Source organism: Apodemus sylvaticus, chromosome 21 (genome assembly GCF_947179515.1).
Source record: "Apodemus sylvaticus chromosome 21, mApoSyl1.1, whole genome shotgun sequence".
In the NCBI taxonomy this organism is placed as follows: domain Eukaryota; kingdom Metazoa; phylum Chordata; class Mammalia; order Rodentia; family Muridae; genus Apodemus; species Apodemus sylvaticus.
In genome coordinates, this window is record NC_067492.1 from 10,231,108 (window position 1) to 10,257,267 (window position 26,160).

Genomic DNA, 26,160 nt, shown 5'->3' on the forward strand with positions numbered 1-26,160 from the left:
GCCCACCCTGTTGAGCAGACTTTCTTCAGATCAATGGAGATGTACTATCATGTAGTAATGCTGTATAGACAAATTGATGATTTTATCATTCCTGATAATGATTTCATAGAATTCCTGGTTTGATTCAAATGATTTTAGGAAGAAAGTTTTAAGAGATTGTTTTAGTTGTTTTTCCAGAAAGACATAATAAAGTTAGAATCAAGACTAGAATGTGAGTGTCCTAATCTTCTCTCTCTGTGTAGGTAGGCCTGTGCTGCAAACATGCTCTGCCAGATCCCCGGGCAAGCCAAGAAGCATCCCAGCTTGAATCCTCTCTTCGTCTTCATTGGGACAGGGGGTCCTGGAGCAGCACTGTATGTGATGTGCTTGGCATTGTTCAATCAGATGCCAGCTGGGACAAGAAGAACAACCCAGAGCCCTGGAACAAACTGGGTCCCAATGAACAATATAAGTTCTACTCAGTGAATGTGGTCTACAGCAAACTGAAGAAAGAAGGCCCAGACTTCTAAACTGTGAAGTTCATGTAAAGCTGCTGATAATGAAGGTCTTTCAGAAGCCATCCGCACAATTTTCCACTTAAGTAGAAATGTCTCTGAATTCATGAAATCATGTTGATTTTTATTTTGGAGTTTATTACACTGATGAATAAATCTCTGAAACTTGAAAAAAAAAAGAATAGAATGTGTCTCCTCCTCCTACAATAGTAAGTAATAAGGAATACAATAAGCTTTTACAATGACACTAAGAAGAGAAATAGTCTTGGGATAAATTGGTGATCAAGGGAAAACATTTATTCTAGGTCAGGTCAGAGGATGAAGGCACAGGTGGCTATGCTAAAACAAGGCCATGTGAAAATGTTGCTTTGAAGTCAGAATGAGTTTATAGAATGAAACGCTGCTTTGAACTTACTATCAACATCCTTCTGTAACTCCCTTTGTATAACATTTTATCTGTGTAACATTTTATCTATGAGGTAATTTTCTAAAGAACTTTTGTCTAAGAAGGTATAAGGCCAGAGAGAAGGAATAAAGTGCAGCATCTGGGGCTCTGCCCCACCCACCAAATGTATATGCCCATCTATACATACGTGTGTAGATATATGTGTGTGTATGTGAGTATGCATGAACACTGTGGAGTTGATGAGACAGGAGACCAGGCCAGACAAGAGTGTATGGGCGTATCTGAGTGTGTATGTATCAATGCATATTGCCTGTGCCAAAGTCTTTAATTATTTTCCTTCCTTTCCGCTCTGGTTCACGAGGAGTTAATGAGTTCCAAGCCTGACACCTGGCCAGTGAGAGGCCCTTGAGCAAGAGAGAAAAGCAACAATTAGCTTATTAACTTATTAGCACACAATAGTAAGAGAGAGTTACAGAGAAAGAAACCATGCAAGGCTAGGATCATACAGTCCAATGTTGGATCCTACTCAGGACCATTTAACCCTAATGGCCAGGGCGGGCTCCTGGCAGACAACAGAGAGGAATCCAGGTGAGGATCCAGCATTGACAGTGTAGCACAAGCCTTGAACCAGACCACTGACTCATTGCAATGAACCTTTGCAAGCATAGATGTATGGACAAAAGGGTGTACTGTGGGACACACTGCAACACACTACAGTTTCCATGATGAGGTTTTTAATTTTATTTTCATTTTTGGGGGTAGAGAAGGTTACAAGGATGGAGGGCAGATATGAAGGTAAGGGGAGATGGGTGGGATTAGGGTGCATGATGTGAAATTCATGAAGAATCAATAAAAAGTTTAAAAAATAATAAAAATGTATCCTGTAAGGTGAAATAAACAATTTCCTCATCGAGGTGGCTTCTGGGCATGGTGTTTATTTTTCTCCAGTCTGGGTAAACACATGTTGGGGACCACCAAGTCCCACCCCAGGATACAAGAGAGAGGTAAGTACTCAAGTTTTTCCATGAAGCAGCAGGCTGGTAAGTTCTAGCATCCTCTATAGGCCAGGGTGATGCTATTTCATGCTGATACACTTTTGAAAGCAGAAGCCTTGGATGGCCAGTGACAGGTTCTCCTGACAGCTCTGTCACTGTATTATTACGCCGAAAGAACTGGGGTGACCCCAGAGGTGGGGAAGGGCAGGAACCCAGGCTCTGTGTCTTCTAGAAATTAGGAGTGTCTATGATTTGCCATGCTCAGTGGCTCTGGTACTGATAGAATGCAGTTGCTAATGGCGTTCTGTACTGGTTCATTTTTATTGTCCATTTTCCACAACACAGAGTCTCCACAGGGAAGAAGGATCCTCTGCTGAATAATTGATTCAGATGATGGTCACATCTGGGGGGCACTGCCTTAATCGTTAACTGAGGCAGGAAGGCCCAACCCACTGTGTGCAGTACTATCTCTATGCAAGTGTGTAAGAAGGATAGGAGACAGAGAGAGAGGAGAGAGAGAGAGAGAGAGAGAGAGAGAGAGAGAGAGAGAGAGAGAGAGAGAGAGAGAGACACAGAGAGAGACAGAGACACAGAGAGACAGAGACACAGAGAGAGACAGAGACAGAGTCAAAGAGAGATCCTGCTCCGATTTCTGTCAGTGATAGACTATGACCCGGAAGGGTAATCTGCCACAAGTCCTTTCTTCCTCCAAGCTACTCTGGGCCAGTGCTTCACCACAGTAACAGAAGGCAGACCAGCATAGCCTCTAGAACAGGCAGGATAACGCTCCCATAGTTCTCAATTCTAAGAGTATAAGGCAAAAATGACTTTGTAGATGTGGTTAAATGAGAGACACTGAGATGAGAAATTGTCTTGGACCACTCAGTGGACCTGATGGGAGCACACGACTTCTTGGAAGAGCAATTGGGCAGAAGGTGTGGTAGGCGGCATGGCGGACATCAAGGAGCAGCAGCTGGGGGGGGGGGCTGTGTCTGAACTTAGATATTGGAAGGACGAGGAGGCTCGGGTCACGGTGGCCTCTAGAAGCTGGGACTGATAAGAGACGGAGCCTCCCTTTGACGGCCAGGATTTGCCAGTCCTGACCGAAGCTTCAGTCTTGCTCCCCGAGGCCCTTGCTGGACTTTCAGCCAAGCCGTGCTCATCTTTGCAGATGGTCTCCTAGTAGAGAGTTCTCTGAGCAAGTGTATCCATCCTATCAGGACCAGAGCCATTGGTCACGACAGATCACAGGCAAAGGTCACATGCAAAATGTGTGCCCACTTGCTGTACCAAACTGATCCAGATCGGAAGTAGCTGGTTCTGTCGAACGGTTTAAGTATTTGTTCATGAAGTCCTCACAGTGCTACTGGCTGGACGTGCCCCCCCCCCCATATCCCAAAATCACAGGCTTCTATGTGAGGGTATTAACAAGGGGGGGGGTCAGTAGGAGGTAAGCTGGCCAGGGGGTATTGCCTCTGGGAATGGGGGGACTGGCTCTCCCTTTCCAAGGCATGGAGATGCAATGAGGAGATGTCATCTATGCCAATGCAGATATCTACTTGAATTTTCTGGGCGCTGAGATCATGCACTTCCAGCCTGCAGAACCTCAAGTAACATTGCTAATTAGCCACCGTGATGGTCAGTGTGAACTGTCAACTTGATGGAACCTATCTATAATCATTTGAGAGGTAGGGCTCTAGGCACACCTTCGGGGATGGGGGGTGGGGGTGGGGATACTCTTGGTTATTTGGCCTGGGAGGACTTTTCCATTGTGGGTGGAGCTATTCCCTAGGCAGGAGATTCAGACCACAAACTAGAGAAAGGGGGCAGGACATTGTGCATAGATTTATTCCTTGCTCTCTTTCCTTACTACAGATGTGGTGTCAACAGCTGTCTCAAGCCCCTGCTGCTGTGATATCCACCCCCTATCCCCGATGATGGACTTTAAAACAAAATTAAACCTCTTTTCTCCTAAGTCGATCTTGTGATCGTGTCAGAGTTTTTTTTTTTTATTTATTTATTTATTTATTTATTTATCAATAACAGCCTCAGAAAGAAACTAAGGCAGCTATCCAGAACATGGCCCCTCTCCACAGCAAGCAGAAAGAACCAAGACAACAGTCCTTAATTAGATGCGACATTAACAGTGGCTTCTCATACATAAGTGAACTAAGGCACAGAAAATGTGGGCAGGTGTTTGGTCAAGGGACTTGAGGTCAAGGTTCCTGCTCTGCCCTCTCTTATTGTCCTTCTCTGCCTGAGGAACAAACAGGGCCATCTATCAACGAGGAACATTCGAGGCAGGGAAGTCTCTAAGCCCCCTGTGTTCCTCTGGGAAATGGCTGAACCCATCCATGACTTTCTCAACTCTTTCATGGGGCCCTATGTGTTCATGGAAGGACAAAGACGCCCCCCGAGGGGCGCCCTTACCTTGACCACAGAGAGCATTCCCTCGTTGGTTTGTGGGTTGGTGTGGATCTCGAAGCTCTGCCCAGGATTCCCATTGATGATGGTGTATGCGGCCCTCCAGGCTCCTGTCGCGGGGTCGTCTTTGTCTTCCACTGTCAAGTTGACAATGACTCCCACGGCTCCCTCCTCCACCGTGGCTTGAAACTGTGGACAAAGCAGGTGTTGATAGTCAGTGCACTGAAACACATCTAGCAGACACCAATAACCAGAGCTCTACCTGTGTGCACTATGTAAAGAATGCGACACGCATCATCTCATTTAATAACAAATAACACAGGAATTATAGCCAGGAAGAAGCTGCATCCCACAAATCAGCTTTTCCTGGGCTCAGGTGAGGCTGGGGGACAAACTGAGCTCACGCAGGACATGGTGGAAAGATGTTACCAGAGGAAGGAGGGGACTGAGAAAACTGTGCCCTCGTTCCAGTTCTTTCTCTCTGTCTGGTTGAAAGCACACACCCAGGAGATCCCAGGGGAGGGTGGAGTCACAGGATGAAGAAACTTGGGCTTCCAGTCTCTCATGGAGGAGGCAGCTAGGAGCCCGGAGTACTTTTTCTGAATTACTGTTGGATAAGAAGCGACCTTTCGTGGAGTGTGAGACATTGTGTACACTGTTTGCATGATTTACTATTAAGTGTGCACATGTGCCTGTTGGTGTATGTTTAGGTGTGTGGAGCTAAGAGAACAACCTTATCTGCAACCCACAGTGCCTTTGAGGCAGTGTCTCTCATTGGTTTAGGCTAGACAGGCAGATCAGGGAGACTGAGCGATCCTCCTGTCTCAACTTCCCCATTGCTGGGATTATAAATACATGGGGGGTGTTCGAGACAGGGTCTCTAGTACATGGGTTTTTAAATGAGAGTTCATAAGGATCCAATTTAGGGTCTCATGTTTGGGTCACAGCAGTTCATCTCTCCAGCCCTTGTGCGTGTTGTTCTTACTGATTTGCCTACCTTGAACTCAAGATGACCCGATCAGCAGATCTACTTAAGTAGAAGGCCTGGAGCTGGACTTATAATGTCTGCCTCCCATCCCGCCCTGCCACACCCTGCCCTACTCTCTAACGAGGAGAATCAATGCCATCGTGCCTAGTTTCTTCCCCATAGCCCACAAGACTAAAAGACGATTTGCCAAGAAACACAGATGTTTGCAGCTGGGGGCTTGGTTTAGTAGTATTGCAACTCAAACACTTGTTGCTTGTGGGTGTGGTGGGAATCAATCAATTCATGAAAAATGAGCTTTCCCTAACGGCAAAAGAATCTCCTGAGCTATCAGGAACACAGTTCCTTTGAGTGGGAAGCGTGAAGTATTGTTTTTGACGTTTACCTCTGACACACTCAGGTGGACAGTAATCTCTTTGCAAATATTTCATAAACAGGCACGGCCAAGGAACTGACAAGATGAGGAAATATCCAGGAATTTCAATTAGTAGCAGTGGGGATACAGACATGGTACGATGATGTCAAAAAGGCCTTGTGTTCAAAGAGGAGTAATTTGAGAAATGAGGTTTTGCAAACAGCCACTGATTCAGTGACTTTTAAATCATTAATCTGGAGCCTCCATATTGAGGCTTGGTTGTGTGCAGGGGAGGGATGGGGCAGGGATGAAAATTAATTTATCTACGTCATCTGAGCAAACTTGGGCAGCTCCTAAGATCCTGAGGATGCACATTAGTGTGGACCTTGGCTTCGGGAGGAGGACCGTAGGGGAAGCTGTCACATAGAAATGGCCCTAGTAGTAACTACTTTGACCCCATTCCTCTGATTCTTGTTTAAGGAAAAGTTGCTATTATCATTTGTCCTTTCATTCCCCAAAAGCAGACAAACAAGCAAAACCTACAACTGAAGCAAAACCAAAAAACAGACGGGCAAGCCAAAACAGCCAGAAATCAAAGCCAAAACAACCTATAGGATTCCCGGCTGGAAAACTACGCTTGTGGCTCCGAGTCATCCTTGCACATTGGAGTTCCCTGTGAGGTTTGATGGTAATTCCAGGGTCCTGTGCCCATTCGGCTGGTTAGGGCTAGACCAAAGACTCAGGAGGAAGCCCATATAATTCTAATGCACAGACTGGGGTGAGAGACATGAAGGGTTCAAGTCTAGGTGTCAATGTCACCGTCAGTCCTTGTGGATGGAGGAGGCAGCGGGACTTGGTGTTGAGGGGTCCCTTCAGTGCATCTGGGCTCAGTGGGAAGGAGTGAGGTCATCACTAACTTATGTCTGCTGTGTGTTCTGGATGGGCACTGGTGACACACGGCCTCCCTAAACTCTTCAGATCGCAGACGAAGATGAAGGAGAGAAGAAAGTAAAGGAAGGATCCTATCCCAAGCCCTATAGTCAGTCAAGGGCCAGACCCTCTTGCCTTGAGTTTTAGTAAGCTCTGGTTTCAATCGGTCTGCTGCTGAGTTCACCTAGGATCCATCACTCAGGTTATTAGTCTGGCATATCTACTGCAGCGCACTGGAGTCCTGTCCCTCCTCATAGCCGTGGTCCCTGCTGTTCTTGTAATATGGGCTCTTTAGGAATCTGGGATGCGCTATGGCTGGAGCTCTTCAGTTAGATGGACAGGGTGTTGGGTCTAACATAATCCAGAGAATGCCCGGGCAGAGCAGGTGAGAGTCTCATGGACAAGATGATGTCACTATACAAGTAATGGCTTGAGGTGGCCGGAGGCTTTGGCACCAGCTCCTCACATGGTGCTCAGGGCATGGAAGGGTCTCAGGAGACACTTGTCAAATAAATGAATGGTCTTAAATACAGGAAGCAGAATCAGGGGCTGAGAGAGACTGCAGAAGAATTAAACTACCCAGGAGAGGGACTGAGGGCAGAGTCAGTGACTGACACCTGATGTTCTACTTGCCAGAATATTCTGGAAGTCAGAGTTGGACTCATCTCCCTCATCCCTTGGTGGCTTTTGCGGATACTATGATTCGACATTTTGATGTCGAATTTTGATGATGATGGTGAACTTTGGTTGCGACTTGACTACATCTGGGATCAATTAAAACTCATGCCCGTAAGGGACTTTCTTAATCATATTACTTAAAGCAGGATGGCACAGCCTACATCTGGGCCACACCTTCTGGTGGTGGCTGACATAAAAGGACATGGAAGGAGGAAACTGCTTTTTGCCTGCTTGCCCTCACTCTTGCTGGCAAGTTCCTCTATCCTGTTGCTGAGACAGAACTTCTCAGCTATGAGAACCTGCCTCCTCTATCCTGTTGCTGAGACAGACCTTCTCAGCTATGAGAACCTTCCTCCTCTATCCTGTTGCTGAGACAGACCTTCTCAGCTATTAGAACCTGCCTCCTCTATCCTGTTGCTGAGACAGAACTTCTCAGCTATGAGAACCCACCTCTCTGGGATTCTAAAGCAGACTGAAGATCAGCTCTCTGAGAATCCTCCATGGTTCCATTTCCAGATTGAGACTTCTGAGATATCCAGCCTCATGGACAGAATAACAAGATTCTTTACCTTTTTGCAGGGAGATGGACATTGTTGGACTACCTGGACCATATGCAATCTAAAATCCCTTTACATATATATATATATATATATATATATATATATATATATATATATATATATATATATATATACACACACACACACACACACACACACACACACATATATATATATATGTACACACACACACACACACACACACACACACACACACACACATATATATCGACATATAGCCATGCTATCAGTTCTGGTCTGAATTTGTAGGCAAATCTGAACAAGGCAACCCAGACCCAGAAAGACAAACATAGTATGTGCTCACTTATAAGTACATATTAACTGTTAAGTAGAAGATAACCACACTGCAATCCACAGACCCAAAGAAGCTAAGTAACAAGGAGGACTTGAGGGGTGGACCCATGGATCTCCCTGGGGGGGAGAAATAGAATAGACTCTGTCAGTAGACCGGAGTGGAGTGTGTGTGTGTGTGCGCACACACACATGGGAATAGGAGGGATCAGGTGGAGGAGGGACTGAATGGGAATATTGAAAGAGATGACTGGAACAAGGGCCATTCAGAGAGCGATGTGGAACTCTAGTGCAGTGGAAATTTCCTGGAGCCTATGAGGGTAGCTCTAGGGTCACCTGGAGGGTGATTCCTAGTCATGAGGGACACAGAAGCCCAAACCTGGGCAAGGCTCTAGTGGTGGGACTGGGACACCAACTCAACAACAAATCTCCTTAACCTTCCTGCCTGCAGGATGTGCTGGGTAAAGTGTGAGTCAGAGCTTATGGGTGTGGCCCAAGCCACAAGAGGGAGCCCATGTCTACACTGCCAGGGTGGCCAGGAACTGGAAGCTGGATGGCCCAGAGACCAAGATTAGAACCAAACACGACTGCTTTTTAAAAGTCAGTGAGATGATTCGTAAAGATAGTCTGCTATACTCATAGATTTGTGTCAAGCCCAGTCATCGGCAGAGCGTGCTCATCCAGCAACGATGGGAGCAGATGCAGAGACACACAGACAAACATTAGGCAGAGCTTGGGGCAGGAAGTAGAAGAAGAGTAGAAGAGAGGGAGACGAAGGATTGCAGGAGTCAGAGATGCAGGACACCAGAAGAACATGGCTCACAGAATCAATGAAGCAGGATCCACAGGGGTTCGCAGACATGGAACTGACAGCCTCAGAGTCTACACTGCTCTGCGCTAGGTCCTCTGAATACATGCTGTGGTTCTTTAGCTTGGGTTTTTGGTGGGACCCATAACAGTAGGAGTAAGGGTGTCTCTGCTCTTGGGACCCTTTCCCTCATATTGGGTTGCTTCATCCAGCCTTGACAGGAGGGCTTATACCTAGTCTTACCACATCTTGTTATACTGCGCTGGTTGATATTACTGGGGGGCCTGCTCTTTTCTTAAGGAAAATGGAGGAGTAGTGAATCTAGGGGAGAGGGGAGGTGGGGGGGAACTGAGAGGAGTGGAGGGAGGGGGCTGTGGTCAGGATGTATTGTATGAGAGAATAGTAAATGAGGGAGATATTGATTCTTACGTTTTGTCTTCATTGGGTTGTCCATAATTTTTATGGCCTTTAAAAATTACATTTTATGGTACAAGGAAATGAATTACAATTTTCCTTGATTCTCGAAGCCTCCTCCCCATTTCAGGGCCCAGCATTAAAATCCAGTGGTGGCTGGTGGAGGAACAAGACCTGCTGCTCAGGACAATACACAGTGAGCAGCATATGGTCAGGACGGAAGATCTGATGGACGGACCAATGAGTTTATGAACTGATAAGGTCAATACATAAGTTACCAGTGTGTGAATCAAGACTGCAACTTCTCGCACAACTGTGCAGTCTCCATGCCTGTTGCGCCTCCTAAAGGGGCTGCCATAGAACCCCATGTTAATGTGTGCAATCCATATGAAATGTGGAGAGAGAGGTATCCTAGAAATTCCCATGAGCATGTATTGTGGACCTCAATGCTGTGCTTTTGTCTTTTTTGGTTTGAGACAGGATTTCTCTACGTAGACTATCACTGTCCTGGAACTCTCTTTGTACACCAGGATGACCTTGAACTCAGAGAAATCCACCTGCCACCCAAGTGCTGGAGTTAAGGTTGTGTGCCACCATGCTTGGCCTTACATGCTTTTAGAGATAGCTACATTTACATATCATCTGTCCATGCATGCATCCAGCATCCATCCATCCATCCATCCATCCATCCATCCGTCCATCCATCCATCTGTCCTTCCATTCATCTTCCATTTTTTTTGTCCAACTACACAACCTCCACCCATTTACCATCTATATATTCAGTAATTCAATTGTCCATTTCTTCAACTACCCATTAGTCCATACATCCATCTGTCCCTACCATTCATTCATTCATTCATTCAACAATTCACCCTCCACCTATATCCACCCACGCATCCAAAGACTAACAAGCAGAGCAGATACAGTGTATTTTATAGTGGATTTATAGGAGAGAAAGAGAAGCAGATAGAAAAGAAACGCATAACTACAAATAGATATTCATTGCTCAAAGAGAAACCTCACAGTTCTAGGGGAGCCTGCAGCATTGTGCTGGTGAGGGCGGTACCCGTACCATTTTGTAGAATTCCCTGAAAGTGCAAGAAGAGAAACCTCAATAAGGTAAAGGGAATGAAAGCATTCACCCCTGGCACCCGGAAGAGCGGGTGCAAAGGCCAAACCACCAGAGAGGCTGAGGAGGCCAGAGGAAGGAAGGGGTGTGTGGGCGGAACACAGGGGCTCCATTGAGAATCGCTTCACAATAGGCCGCGGAGCATTGTGGGTAGAGTACGATAGTGTGTTGGGAGCTAGGGAAAGGCACTCAGATTTGTCCGGAAGCAAATCAAGAAACTGGGTTATGTTCAAATACTCCTGAGAGAATTCTGAAAAAAATAAAAATCTTTAAATATATGTATAAAAACATTTCAACACAGTTATTATACTCTTTGTTAAGACTATTATCTGATTCTTGCATAACCGTGAAGCCAGTTTCCTCAAGCATCCATTTAGAAACTCATTACTGCTTAATTAAATACTCATTCTATTAATTCTATTCAATGTTTTAACCCCATTATGTAATTCAAGAATGGGAAAATTAAATTGATTAAAATGAAATAGTACCATTTTACATTTCTATAGCCATGTTCACTTTGTGATTTAAAAACAATAGATAGGCATTAATTTACCAAAGCAGAGCTGGAGGAGTTATGGATTGTAACATCGCTTCTTTTAATTGGAAAAAAAAATAGATAAAGTTATTTTTCTGTTAAACTGTGTAGCAAATCAAATACCAGATGTAAAACACAGTTTTGCATAACCAGTGCGGGCCTGTGGCTCGGGGTGACACAGGAAAGTCTGTAAACTCATTTAGTTCTGAATTGACCTGTCTTACCCTCTTTCTTTGTGAAGCGGGCGAGTTTTGTAATGACTATCAAAATGAGGTTGAATTGGCCATAGAGATCCTCATTAGAAAGATGGAGGGTTTGTGTTGTTTTAATTTTAATTAATTAATTCTTGTTTGTGGATACACACGTACAGACGTGTGGAGAACAGAAGCCAATTTCAGGTGTTGTGGTTTAAATGAAAATGGTCCCGTATGCCTATAAGGAGGCACCACTGCGCTGTATGGCCTTGTTGGGGTAGGTGTGGCCTTGTTGGAGGACGTGTGTCACTGTGAGGGTGAGCTCTAAGCCAGCCCCAGTGTCACTCCCTTCCTGCTGCCTTCAGATCTCAAGGTATGTAGAACTCTCATGCCTCTTCAGTACCATGCCTGCCTGGACGCTGCCATGCTTATCATAATGATTATAAATAACTAAATCTCTGAACGGTGAGCCAGCCCCAATGAAATGGTTTTCCTTTGTGAGAGTCACCGTGGTCACGGTGCCTTTCCACGGCACTAGAAACTTTGACTAAGACCGGCGTCTTCCTCAATTGTTCTCCATTGTGTATTTTGAACAAAGCGAACCTAGGGCTCCTTTCTCCGTCTCAGGTTCCTTCCCAGAGACTTGAATTTAATACACACAGAATGACTGTTCCCTCCATAGAATGGTCAGTCTGCACGTTAGCCTGGAGAGTACGAGACTGCGCGGCTCACTTCCCACCTGGAAAGCTGCAGGTCGGCAGGGAGCAAGAGCAGAGAGGCCGGGGTCTTGCCTGACCCTGCAGCGGCACAGAGAACCGACTGTTTAGAGTGCTGACGCTGAACTTGGAAAACTGCCACTCACTCATTTGAGCCCCGGCTTTGCAAAATTAAAAAGATAAAGTATCAGGAATCGCTCTAATCCTTATTTATTTCTGAGGATAAAGAGGCAAGGTAAAGTCTGCGAGAAAAGTCTAACCAGCAAACATGTTGGCGAGTTTGTGTTTACATAAAGGATACGGCTTCCTGGAGGAACCTAATCTCTAGCTCAGAGCCGAATGGGTAAAGACTGTGATCATTATAAATACGATAATGTGCACTGAACAAGCCTGGCATGTTGCATAGTGTATTTAATAATGGGTGTGATGATTAGTTTGAAATATCAATTTGCCATGACCCGGAACTACCTGAGAAGAGAGTTTTAACTGAGGAATTATCCAGGTTAGGTTGGCATGTGGGCATGACTGAAGGGTATTGTTTTGATTATTAATCGATGTGGAAAAACCCACCCTGAATGTGTGTGTCACATATGGACCTTGGATGATAGAAAAATGAAAAAAGGCAGCTGAGCATGCGCAGATAAATGGTAGGCTGGGTACGCCAGCTGAGCATGCGCAGACAAGCAGCGGCATGGGTTCACTGGTTTCTCTGTGTACTTGACCATGGACACTAGTGCTTCAAGTTCCTGCCTTGACTTCCCACAACAGTGGACTGTAACCTGAAATAAACAAATCCCTTTCCTCCCCTAAGCTGCTTTTGTCAGAGCATCTGTCACGGGAATAGACACTAGGACAGGGGATTAGAATTTGTTAGCATTGATAACAAGGGCAGACTATGCTATGCAACATATAAATTCTTCATAATAAATTGGACAGGGTGGTCGAGCCCCGCCGTGACAGTTCGTTCTTCCTGTAGTCTACTTTATAATGAGGTGACATGCATATGCATCTTATTTCTCTGTGTGCATGTGAACGAAGCTTTGTTTTTTTCAGTGGTGTTTATCCAACACTCACATGCTAATCCTTGCTGTCTTCTAACCTCAGACCTCTATTGCCAGGGCTAATGGTGCTGACCTACATTGTGAGCTACCTGGATTTTTTCTGCCTGTAATTAGCAGCCAACGAAGGAAGGCGAGATGCAAGAATTCATCTTAACAAGTATCCACAGACTGTCCACTGCTCGCTGAGGGTTCTGCAGAAACGCTGCAGGAAATGAGTGGGGCCTGGGCACCGCTGGCTTCACGTATTTTACACACAAGGCCATTTGCTATCTATAAATTCTGAAAAACTGTTTTCTGCTGTCATAACCGTGGACAATTCTTATTCTAGTTGTGTTTTAGGTTACATCTAATGATGACTTCGGTAAACACTGGGTTGCTTATGTATTACATGGGGAAAATAATGAATCTTGACCCCTAACTCACACTATAGACAAAAGACAATGCACCTTAGCATAAGTAGCTATTATATAAAATAGAAAATATAGTTATATGCATATTTTTCTAAATAAAGGCCATTTCATCTTTCAACACCCTTTGGCTTTCCCTGGGAAATGATTGACAGTACATCAGAAAATATTGTAGGAGGGCTGGAAAGACAGCTGATCAGTTAAGTGACTATGACACAAGCATGAAAATCTGAGTCGGATCACCAGAACACATGTAAATAGCTTGGTGGTATGTGTCTGTAATCTCAGCATGTGTGTGCATGTGTGTCTGTATGGGTATATATGTGTGTGCATGTATGCATGTCTGTATGTGCTTATGTGCATGTGTGTATGTATGTGTGTATGTTTCTATGTGTGTGTATGTTTCTCTGTGTGTATACATGTATTGTATGTATTTATATGTGTGTGTATGAATGCGCATATGTGTGTGGGGTGTATGTGTATGTTTTGTGACAGAATGATCTCTGGGCTTTAGTAAGAGACTAAGGTGTGTATATGTGTGTATGTATGTTCCTATGTGTGGGTATATGTGTGTAGGTGCATATGCATTTGTACATATATGTCTGTGCATGTGTCTACATATGTGTATGTATGTGCATAGGTGTATATGTATGTGTGTATATTTGTGTATATGTGTGTATATGTATATGAGTATGTATATATGTATATATGTGTGCATGAATGTGTGGGTATGTGTGTGTGTTTTGTGACAGAATGATCTCTGGGTAAGAGACTATAAAAAAAAAGGCAAGCACCTGCATGTATGAGTACACCCCCATGCATGCATACACATGCATGAATTATAACTTAGAGAAATACACGTTTCTGAGCATCCGAACGAGGTCTGGCCATTTTTCCTCTATTTGCACTGACTTATTATCAGAGAAATCCATTATGCACAGGGAAGCCAGTGAATGGAGGGAGATTCTGAGAGAAAAACTAGATGGGTTTTTTTGTTACAAGACAGCTTAGGGAATGTTCTGTTCCTGGCTGGTCGCCAAGCCCTGCTCCCGTTCCTGTGAGCTGCTTCGGTGGCCATCATCAGTGTCATCTTCACAGCAGCCTCCTCCTGTAGGCTTCTTTGCCCTCAAAAATGTGGCCATGGTGGGCACCGCCTGGTAGGTGTTCAGAGGACTCCGTGGGGAAGGCGCACCTGAAGGTGGCTCGAGTCTCACAGATGTTTTCTCTTTTGTCCTTGGTATCTTACTAAAGGTCATTTTCACTTTCTAAAAAGCAGGTGGAATAATGAGCTCAATAGCCTGCTCCCGGGTCAGTGACTAACATGCCTCGTAGAGCATCCATGAAACTATCCCTCCCTGCTGCATTCGCATCTCTAAGAGATGAACTTTTCTGAAGGAAACACAATTAAAGTCCTTTCCTGATCCCACTAGACACTAATTTCTACCAGTAAATTATTCTGTTTCTCCCATGTACCAGTGCTTCTGTGTAAGAAGAAATGCACATGTGCATGCACACACCTTACACACATGCCACAGAGGGTGTGTGGACAGTGCAGGACAACCTTCTGGAGTCCATTCTCTCCTTCCACCATGAGGGACCTCATGTGGAACTCAGGCCATTAGTTTCGGTGGCAGGCACCTTTACCCACTGACCCATCTTGCTGCCCCATAACCTAGTTCATATATGTGCACATTGGGGGATATATGAACTCTTTTGGGGTGCAAATCAATTAGGAGTGGAAGAAGCTAAAGAAGCTGTGGTCTATGGGATTCTGCCTCTGCCATCCCTGTAGGCACGAAAACTGTCAGGACTGGAAAAAACTAGTTTTTTTTTGTTGTTGTTCTGGAAGAAAAATCTTGAATAACAATTTTTCCCCTTCACAAAACAAAATGAACACAGAATCAAAAGACCAACAGGAAACCTAAGCAGTGGGGCAGTGATTTCAAGTTGTGTTCAGAGGAACCAATGATGCTTGAGAGGTAGACCAGATATCCCACCTGCACAGCCAGGGTTTCCCTCTAAAAAACAACCATGGAGACGGCCCCAGGAACCATTAATTCTGCTTTGTTTGTTACAGTTCCTGCCTAAGATCTTGCTTGGAAGAAAATTTGCTGCTACAAAAGAAATCTGAAGATCAGTGCCTCAGGCAACAAATATTAAACAGCAAACTGCAAGAAAAATAAAATTAAAAAACTACATCAGAGCAAATATGCCCTGTTCTTCCTGCCTCCTCCCATCTAAAGGCTACACTGGGCATCCTGTTTCCAGGGACACGAGCATCTCTTTCAGTTATGGTATTCAGGGGGATCTAGAGTAGAAAGAGCGGAGGCACAGAAATGCTGTGAATACAACAGTCCTATGGAATTCTCAACAATTTAAGTTTAATTGATTTAAATGAAAGAGTTAAATGGGTCTGGAGAGATGGCTCAGCAGTTAAATACTGGCTGCTCTTGCAGAGAACATAGCACTCACCTGATGGCCCACAAACATCTGTTATGCCAGGTCCAGGGGATCTGATGCCCTCTTATGGCCTCTGTAGGTACTACATGTACATGGTTCACAGATATTCAACCAAACACCCAAACAAGTAAAAATAAGTAAAACATAAACAATAAAAAACGAAAGGAAATATACAAACAGATTTGTTCTTTTAACAAGATAATTTGAAAAGAAATTAATTTTGAGAAGAAAGCAATTTTCTATAGAGATGTGCACTTGGTATTAAACAATTACATTAAACAATCATACACACACACACACACACACACACACACACACACACACACACACACCACAGTGCATGAGCAGAATTCAGAAGGCAACTTGTGGGAGTTGGTTTTCTTCTTCCATCTTGTGGGACCTGGGTATTGAACCTGGGTTGCCAGGCTTAGCAGCAGACCCCACTGAGCCACCTTACCAGCTCTCTTTCAGCAATATCTATGGTTTTCCCCAACTACTTTGGAGTTTGGGTCATATAGTTTTTCACGGACAGAAGGAATGGACTCTGGCCCCTACCTGTGGGCAAATCCCCAACTTTCTGTTTTTCCCTTTGCTTTAACTAAGATGTAGGGTCAGAAAAGTAGTGTTTTGTGCATTTGTGTCAACATGTGATTGCCTATTTGTGTGGTTATGTGTGTGTGTATGCACACATGTTTGCCTGTGATGGAGTGTGTGCATGTGTGTCCATATATGAGTGTCTGTGTTGTGTGTTCATATATAGGTGCTTCATTATGTTCATAGCAGCCTTATTTTTGATATCCAGAAGCTTTAAACAACCCAGTTGCCCCACAATGGAAAAATGGATACAGAAAATGTGGTTCATTTACACAATAGAATACTATCCAGCTATTAAGAATGAGAACAACATGAGTTTTGCAGGCAAATGGATGGAACTAGAAAATATCATCCTGAGTGAGGTAACCCAGACCCAAAAGGACATGCATGGCATGTGCTCACTGATAAGTGGATATTAGTCAAAAAAGTACAGAATATCCAGGATATAATCCACAGAACTCAAGAAGGTTAACAAGCTGAAGCACCCAAGTGTGGATGCCTCAATACCACTTGGGAGGGAGAAGAAAGCAATGACAGGGGGCAGAGGGAGAGAGATACGGGGGGGGGGGGAGAAACACAGGGAGAGGAAAAGGTAAACATGATCAGGTATTGGGGAGGGAGCAGGAGAGAAGCCCTGAGGGCCAGCAGAAAGAATAGAAACTGGCAACCCCAGGAAGTAGGAGGTGGGGGGACCCTCTAGATTGTACCAGAGACCTGGGAGGTGAGAGACTCTCAAGACTCAAAGGAAGGGACCTTGGATGAAATGCCCAACAGTTGGGAGGGGGAACTTGTAGAGTCTACTTCTAGTAGAAAGACAGGGCATCAAGTAGAGAGATGGTGCCATCCCCGAGTCAAAAACTATGACCCAGAATCGTTCCTGTCTAAAAGAACTGCAGGGACAAAAATGGAGAAGAGACTGAGGGAAAGACGGTCCAGTGACTGGTCCAAATTGGGATCCAGCTCAAGGGGAGGCACCAAGACCTGACACTATTACTGATGCTATGGTGTGCTTACAGACAGGAGCCCAGCATTGCTATCCCTGAGAGGCCCAACCAGCACCTGAATGAATCAGATGCAGATACTTACACCCAACCAATGAACAGAAGCCAGGGACCTCTGTACTTGAATTAGGGAAAAGCTGGAAGAATCTGAGGAGGAGGGTGACTCCATAGGAAGACTGAAGTCTCAACTAACCTGGACCCCTCAGACTCTAAGTCACCAACCGGGCAGCATACATTAGCTGATATGAGGCCCCCAACACATACATAGCAGAGGTCTGCCTGGTCTGGCTTCAGTGAGAGAAGATGCACCTAACCCTCCAGAGACCAAAGGGTGCTCCCTCAGACATAATGAGGTATTTTATCCACATATGGCTGATGGTTTCTGGTCTTAGCGTCCACCTATAAGCCACGTGTGTTCCTTCTGTGGGAGTAGAATGGTTTTGTGTGTGTGCTGACTCTTGTGTTAGAAGGGTGTAGATCCGGGTCATTGTAGGCACACATATGGCCCCCTGCCTCAACTTCCATATGTGTGGCGACACATGCTCTTGGTTAGGACCCTGAGCTGCTGTCACAGCTTCCACAAAAGATCATTTCTTATGCCTCCTTTCCATGGCACGAAGGACGGGAATTGCAGAGGAGCCTCAGTTTTTATGGGGCACTGCAAGCTCTGAAAGAGTCCCCAGAGCCTGTGGTGCCCGTCCCCTTCTTGCACTGACAGCCATCGAAGCTAGGGAGAGAACATTTTTAATCTCCCCAGCCAGGGGGAACTGACACACTTGGTTAGGCTCCTGATGCCAACACCCCATACAAATAAGGACAAGAGAAACCTCTGCTCCTATTATGAGGGATTTGTACAGATTCATACTGGGACCTGATTTGCAGCTTCTAATTTGTATTTAAACCCCTGAATGCCTCAGCCTGAAATCCATTGTCTCTGCACTGTTGGTTCCTGTTTCCAATCGCTCTCACGGGCCCAGTTGTAATTCCCACCGGCACAGCCACACACTTCTTCCTGAGTGGTTCACACACTTCCCGAGAACATCTGAATCCCATAGGGAGAAGAGATGGCTGAGCACTGTTCCCTTCGGAACTGGGTACCACAACAGAAGGAGGACTGGCTGAACCATTCTCCCTCCTTTCTGGGCTCTTATCCCAGGGTGGCTGTATAGAGTACAGGTCTATGGGGAGAGAGGGTCCCAGGGACACTTGTTACACGGAAAGAGACCAGTGAGAAAACTGACTGTGTTTATTGCTATGAGATGATGCTTTATCTCCTTAGCTGGCTGTTTGCCTAATGCCTTCTGTGATTCCATTTTTTTTGGGTGTGGCATGTGTGTATTAATGTATGAGTACACACATGTGTTGGTGTGCATGTGTGCACATGTGTATGTGCACATGTGTTTGCATGTGTGTGCACATGTATGTCCATGTATAAGTGTCTTTACCTCAATTGCTCTCCACTTTATTTTTGAGACAGGGTCCCTCACTGAGCCTGGAGCTCACTGTTTTGTGTAGAATGTCTGTCCATTGAGTGTCAGACACCATCCTGTCTCTGTCCCCTAGTGCCACTGTGCCTGGCTTTTTGTGGGGGCTCTGGGGATCCAAGCTCAGGTTCCCATGCTTTTTTCAGTAAGCTCTTCATTCACTGAGCAATCTGTATGGATGGGACTTAATTTTTCATCAGGAATATGGGAATAATGAATAGACATGAACTTAATGACTTACAGCAATCATCAAAAGCACTGTTTATAAGATTCCCAGAATGATGTCCAGCATGCAGTACTCTCTCTAGCACACATTGTTGCCTAAAGCTCAGAGAAGATGGGCAAAGAAGCCATGGCTGTCACAGGGAATGTCATTATGAGGAACAGGAATAAAGAGATAGTTTTTGTTCTGGGGCTTTTCCTATAGTAGCTTGTCTCTCCCAGGTACATATCCCCACCAACAGAGCCACTCCCTTGGTCCCTGGGTCACTAGAGCTTATGTCTCTTGTAACCACGAATGTCCCAACCAGTAATCTTTAATTTCCTAATTGTCTTCTTAGCCAACTGAAGGCTTCTCAGACCTACTTTCCTGGTACTTGGGGCTAGGGAATCACTCAGTGGCTCTGGGACTGTGAGACTGGGAAGCCTTGTAGCAATTTAGATATATTTTTCTTTACCCCTGAGAATCACATATATGTATACAAAATCTGGCCACCCCCAGATCCTGTTTCAGCTCCCCATGCCCCCAGCCCCAGTTGTCCATTCCCAAGTGCATGCCTTCCTTTTTTGAGAAAAGGAAGACATTTTGTTTGTATATCTGTGTGTATTTGTATGAATGAATATGCACATGCATGTGCAAATACCCATGGAGACCAGACGGGGGCACTGGGTCCCTTGGAGCTGCAGACCTTTATGAGCTTCTTGTCATGGGTGCTAGGAACTGAATCCCACACCTCATGCCTGAGGAGCAAGTCCCCCTACCTGCTGTGCCATGTCTCCCGGCCTTCCAGCAGCGGGATTTGGGCTCCTACCCACCAGGCACAACGGTGCTTGGCTCTCACAGTGGAGTTCCTGAGGATGCCTCCACTCACTGCAAGATATCCCAGTGGTATGTGTCTGTACGTGCATGCACATGTGTGTGAGGTGCAAGCGTGTTGTGCATGTGTGTGACCACCAGGCATGGATTCCTCGTCTGCTTAAGTTCTCCCTGTGAGTCCCGTGTCTATGAACAGTGGTACCCACGCTCCCACAGACCAAGATGTGCAAGCACATTGGTCCCACCGTCACACCCTGTAGGAAAAGGCGGGAAAAGCGCAATAACGATTTTTGCAATGTAATTGAATCAGATGTCACTTGGAATGCATTCAAGGGTAAGGCTAAAGACTATAATTATTATGGAGATTATTGATGTAGTTTTTTATTACTCTACAATTTTTGAATTAGTGACTGATAATCCCTTTTGTGAAAGAAGAAAGGTGGGCTTGCTCTCTCTTCTCCTTGACAGTTGCTTACCTCTCACTCTGCAGTAAATACACCTCACCTCTGGGCACTTGGTGGACCATGGAAAACACGGTCCAGTGTCACTATCCCCCTAAGAAGAGGGTCCCTAAATCTTTGTCACTTGTGGGGTATCTCCACAGGTCTTAGAGAATGAGGACAGAACATCTTGCATTTGCTTTGGTTAGAACTGTATTCAGGCCCAAGCTGATTTTCCAAGGCAGAATTCCTGCCAGGGTTCCTGCCACCTCCCTAACAAAGGTGTCCTGGTACTACACCATCAGCATCACCTTTGAGCTGGCTGGGGTGGCTGAGATCTACTTCAGAGCTCTGCATCAGAATCACAGTTCCCCTTGCAAAACCTGTCCTAGACCTTCAGTTCTCCCTCAGCAGCGGCTGTGGTGGTCAGACCCCAGAGGAAGGAAGGCCCAGGAGGGCAGGGGTCCTCAGTGTTCCCAGCACAGACAGCAGCAAACTCTTGCTCCTTGAGTGACTGCTACAAGGGCCATGGTTCCCCTTGTTCAAGGTGGGCCTTCCTCCGGGGTCCTTTCTCTCTCTTCCTCAGTGTTTTTCTTCCTTTCCTGCATCTCCACCCAACCCGCCTTCAAATGCATAGGTGCACTCGAGATTCTCCAATTTAAATAGCAATAGAGACAAAACAACAGAGAGAAGCTTCCTGCATCCCACCCCCTGATTCCTTCACAGGAGGGACCTCTTTCCTCACCTCCCATCCTGAGAGAGAGAGAGAGAGAGAGAGAGAGAGAGAGAGAGAGAGAGAGAGAGAGAGAGATTCGCAGAGCTAGGGATACTAAACCACACAATGCCAGTTTATTTGCAATCAAGGAACAATATGAGCGATCATCGCTGAGATGTAATTGTGGTAGAAATACACTGCTTAAAAACCCTGATGGGTCTGATTGTACAGGTGCCAACAGAGCCTTTTAAAGAGCCTCACACAGGACAGGAGAGGCACATTCCAGCAGAAACCTTCTTCACCCTCTCCAGGAGGACTAGGTGTGGGAGAAGGGAGGACTGTGGGGCACTCAGCTGGCTGAGTGGTCCACATGGTGCCCAGGCAGCCTCACAGAAGGGGCTTACAACACTAAAAGGGGGAACTGTAACCAGCCTGTCACAAGGGAAGTGAAAGAGACATTTGTGCCAAACAATGGACTCCCCGCAGATGGGACTTTCCCCAGGAATCTCATGCTTGGAGAAGGGAAGAGAGGAAAGCCCGGTAGAAGGGAACTTACCTTAGGAAGAGATTTTAAACAGTTTCAATGACTTGTCAGAATCACCTTAAAGGGTGGGCCTGGTGCCCAGACAGTGATGGGTCAGTGGGCGCAGGACCACACCTTGACAAGGACTGCTTAGACATGTCTAACTCCGGCCCTTTATTTAAACTTTGATTTCTCTTCAGCACCCTGAAGACAGACTTGAGGGGTTTACCGTCTCTTCACTGTTCTTCATGCATCCCCTTCTGCTCTCAAGTCTTTGATTATTTTTTTCTTTTAATTGGCTCACTTAGGACAGGTGGCTGGACCTGACTTGGGACCCAGGTTATGACCCCAAGTTTGGTACCGAAATCTTTAAGTTGAATCTGTTTCCTGTGACGAGACTTTCCACAGGCAGCAGGGGATGGAGCGTGTGAAGGAGAGACACCAGAGTGCTGGGGATGGATAGCCAAGGAGACAGGGAGAGATGAGGCACTGAGGAGAGGGTCTGAGGAGGAATAAAGGAGAGACAGGAAGGAAGAGGGGAGTGAGGGAGGGAGGAAGCTGAGGTGGAGGGTAAAGACAGGATGGGTGTGGAGGAGGGAGAAAGGGAGAGATGAGGAGAAAGGGGAGAAAGAGAGGGAAGGGGCAGGATGAGGCTCGATTTTTGCACAGGTCAACTTCTTTTAAAATTTATTTTCTTTTCTTTTTTTTTATAAAAATATTTTATTGGGGGTTGGAGAGATGGCTCAGTGGTTAAGAGCCCCGACTGCTTTTCCAGAGGTCCTGAGTTCAAGTCCCAGCAACCACATGGCGGCTCACGGCTATCTGTAATGGGATCTGACACCCTCGTCTGGTGTGTCTGAAGACAGCGACAGTGTACTCACATGTATAAAGTAAACAAATAAATCTTTAAAAAAAATCATTGGTTCTTTGAGAATTTCATACACTGTATTTTGAACATCTTTGATCTCCTCCACCTCCTCCCGGACACACCCCGTTCCACCCCCCACCCAACGTTGGGTCCTCAAGATTTTTTTTTTAAGGCCATCATGTTCCATTAGTCCTCTTTATATACTTGGGTGTGTGGCCATTACTGGAGCACGTTAGACGTATCAGGAGCCATGACTTCCCTGTTTGCTGAGATTTGGGTGTGCATCTGTGGGTGTGCAGGCTCTCTGGGAGGCCAGGAGAGAAGACTTGGAATACCCTGGAATAGGAACTTACAGATGGGTTCTGGGAACTGAACTTGAGTTCCATGCAAGAGCCGATCTAACTGCTGAGCTATCTCCCCAAGTCAGATTCTTAAATTAGAAAAATTGGCTAAATTAAGCTGTAGTCCAGTATTTTCGCTATCCCCGAGGTCTGTGGCAGAAAAGACTGAGACGAGGAATTTCCACAGTATCAGAAACCCAGTGGTTGAAAGTTTCCCATCTCGGGATGGGACTTCAAGCCCGGCTGAGGGAAAGTGTTTGTGACTAAGCCTTGGAGTCCATTATGTGTATGGAGTGTTGACATGGATGTCCAATGACCACCTAGGACCTCCTGGCAGGCCATAGTAGTGGGCAAAAATTTGAAGGTCTCATCTTCTTAAAATCTATATTCTGTATAATCTAAGTGGCCCTCAGAATTTCCAGAAGATGCATGTGACAGCTGACCTCGATGCCAGCTTCATGGTATTGAGACACGAGGGGGAAGAGTGAGGCCCACCTCAGGTCTGTCCGTGAGGGCAGCTCTAGAATAGTTAGACCAGGAGAGGAGGGCTCTGGCCTATTCAAGGGTTTAATCCATCACACTGATGGATCTGGAACCCAAAGAGTCTGTAGGGAGGTGGTGGACGCATAGAAGGTGGGGCCTGGCTGGAGGAAGGAGGTGGCTGGGGCGTGCCTATGGAGAGTCTGTCTGGTCTCCTCCCACTTCCTGTCGCCCTGTCTGGGTGAGGGAGAGGATGAGGAGAGCACCCCCTCATTCGTACACCCTTGCTGCTGTGCTGTTCTGCCTTTCCACAGCCTACAGTGATGACACCAGCAGACCACAGAATCATGTGGCAAAATAAGTATTTGCTTTTTAAAAGTTGTTTCTCTCATAACATAAAGTCTGATTAACACAGTCCCTCGAGGAAGGCCTGTCCTGTTGTCTGGTTGCTTCCTGGTTGGTCCCCTGGCTCCTTGTATGGAATATACATGAGTGACTCCCATACAGGGAGCATGTCTGTACGGGAAATGTCTGCTGTGGTGCCTATACTCACCCCTCTCACGGTCCTTCCAGGAAACAAGCTCTGTTATTCCATGAATTGTCCTTGCTGTTGTTACAAATCTAGAGCCAAGGACCTCCTTTTAGATACTCATCTATCTATCTATCTATCTATCTATCTATCTATCTATCTATCTATCTATCTATCTATTCTCAAGTGTGCATATGTCACAGAACAGACGTGGGAGTCAGAGGACAGTTCTCGGGAGTCCATTCTTGCCTTCCACGGCGTAGGTCCTGGGGATTGAACTCATATCATCACCTTTGGCTACAAGCACTTTTACCCACAGAACCGTCTTGCTGCCAATTAAGGAACTTCTTGAGAGAACACGTATGGAGAGATTCTGAATCAGGGAGCCCTCCTGACTTGTGATCATGAGATCATGAGCCTCCAGTTCCCTGGAGTGGGACACTGGATCATGGCAACCTCGTAGAGCAAAGGGGGCTCTCTGACCTTTTGTAATACACTATGCATGTCTATCTTTCACACACACCCATGGTAAGGGGTTTGGGACAGGGATGGGTGGTGACATTTAGCTTCTAGTCCCAGGTGGAACCTGCCAGCTAAGTAAACCCTTGGATAGAGTCATTATGGTACAAGGCAGGCTCTAAAGCACATTTTGAATTTTGTCCTGTCTTTTCTTTTCTTTTCTTTTCTTTTCTTTTCTTTTCTTTTCTTTTCTTTTCTTTTCTTTTAGAAACAGGGTCTTTATGTACTATGTAGCCCTCGGTAACTCATTATATAGACCTTCTGCCTCCCAAGTGCTGGGATGGAAGGCACCCATCACTGAGGATGATCTACCTGCTTTCCCGCCTTGTCTGTCCACCTCACAGCCTTCCTGCTTCCTCTTAGTGCGTCTTCGGCAGGCTCCAGTCACCCCCACCCCCTACCCCCCCTACTCTCCTGCCACAGGGATATGCAGAGCCCACTGTCCTTAAGGTCTCATTGTATTGAGAGCCCCAACTGTCCACGGGGGTTTTCTCATGGATCTGGATTTCTACCTCTGCTCCCTGCACAAGCACCAGGGAGATTTCTGGAGCACAGGCCCATCCTCTTAGCATCCACTGGAGCCCAGTTGTGCAGGGGCTGTCTATCTTCTTTGGCCATTATCAGCCCATGCCAGTCCAGTGGTGGAGGCAGACAGAGAGGAAGGCTTTTGAAAGTACCAAGAATAAGAAAAGGGCTGTGGTCTGCAGGTAATGAAAGGCTTGCCTTAAGCATGAGGAAATGAATTTGATCCCTAGAATCAGTTGTGTTAAAAAAAAAGTTAGGTGTGGTGGCATACACTTATATAATAACCGTGCTTGGGAAAGGAGACAGGGATTCCTGGGCTTACTAGACAGTCAAACTATGGTAGATGTGGCCTTCCTATGGATGTGTACACATAAGACTTGCTGGGTCAGGCAGCTTGCTTTTGAGATTACCTACAAAGCCCCTCACATATGCCATGGAGAAAACCCATCAGTGCTCCTTTTTACTATAGCAATATTTATAAAAAAGAACCAGGAGCCACGGACATGTCTATAGATAGGCGGTCGGTCAGTCTGAGGCATCCTTAAAACAGAATACAACAGGGGGCCATTAAAATGAATGAGGTAGTAAATTGTTTGATGTTATTGATCAACAGGGAAATCTATTGTATAGGATGATGGTAACGCCTGCAGCTTACTTAGTGGGAAGAGAGTGTGTTAAGTTAATGACATTGGGAGAGTAAATGTCATTGGAGGGGCTTATCCGAAGGCAGTCATGGAATAAAAAAAAGGGGGGGGGGCACGGGACTTTTATGTTTCTGAGCTGCAGGAGCCCAGGAATGAGCTTGGTTCATTGGCGAGGAGGAGCCAAACTGGCAGGCTAGGCTCCCGGGTGCCTTGGCTGCAGCCCCTTTCCAAGTTCAAGATGTAGAGAAAAGACACTCTCGTCGGTGTTTTCAGGGGGTGCATTGCCAGTTTTGCATGATCCTGAACTTAGAAGAGGGTTGAGCGGAGTTTGTGGGGCTGGGCATGGGTTGTGTGTGTGAGCAGGCATAGTAGGGTAGGAGCCAGGAAGGGCTTGGCTTGGCTTCATACAAAGGCATGAGAGTATCGCAAGTGCTCACTTGAGTGAAGAAGGACCTCTCATCTAAAGGGACCCTGGGCTGGGAGGCACAGATCTGTGTCCTGCTGGTCCTGTAATGAATGGTGAAAGTGAAGGGCTGGACAAAGACAGGCATGGTAAACCTGTGTGGGTCTCCATTTGTGTGTTAAAGGCAAAGCCAAG

At 45.9% G+C, this 26,160-nt stretch overlaps 1 protein-coding gene and 1 pseudogene across 1 annotated transcript in view; one reads left to right on the forward strand and one right to left on the reverse strand.

Annotated features, from left to right (window-relative positions):
- Cdh13 (cadherin 13) overlaps positions 1-26,160 on the reverse strand; it is a 1,029,145-nt gene that overhangs the window by 81,492 nt on the left and 921,493 nt on the right. The window contains exon 9 of the mRNA XM_052167056.1: positions 4,326-4,508. Coding sequence (XP_052023016.1) covers positions 4,326-4,508 — 183 coding nt within the window. The remainder of the gene's footprint in view (positions 1-4,325; positions 4,509-26,160) is intronic.
- Positions 262-581, forward strand: LOC127671935 (cytochrome c oxidase subunit NDUFA4-like; annotated as a pseudogene).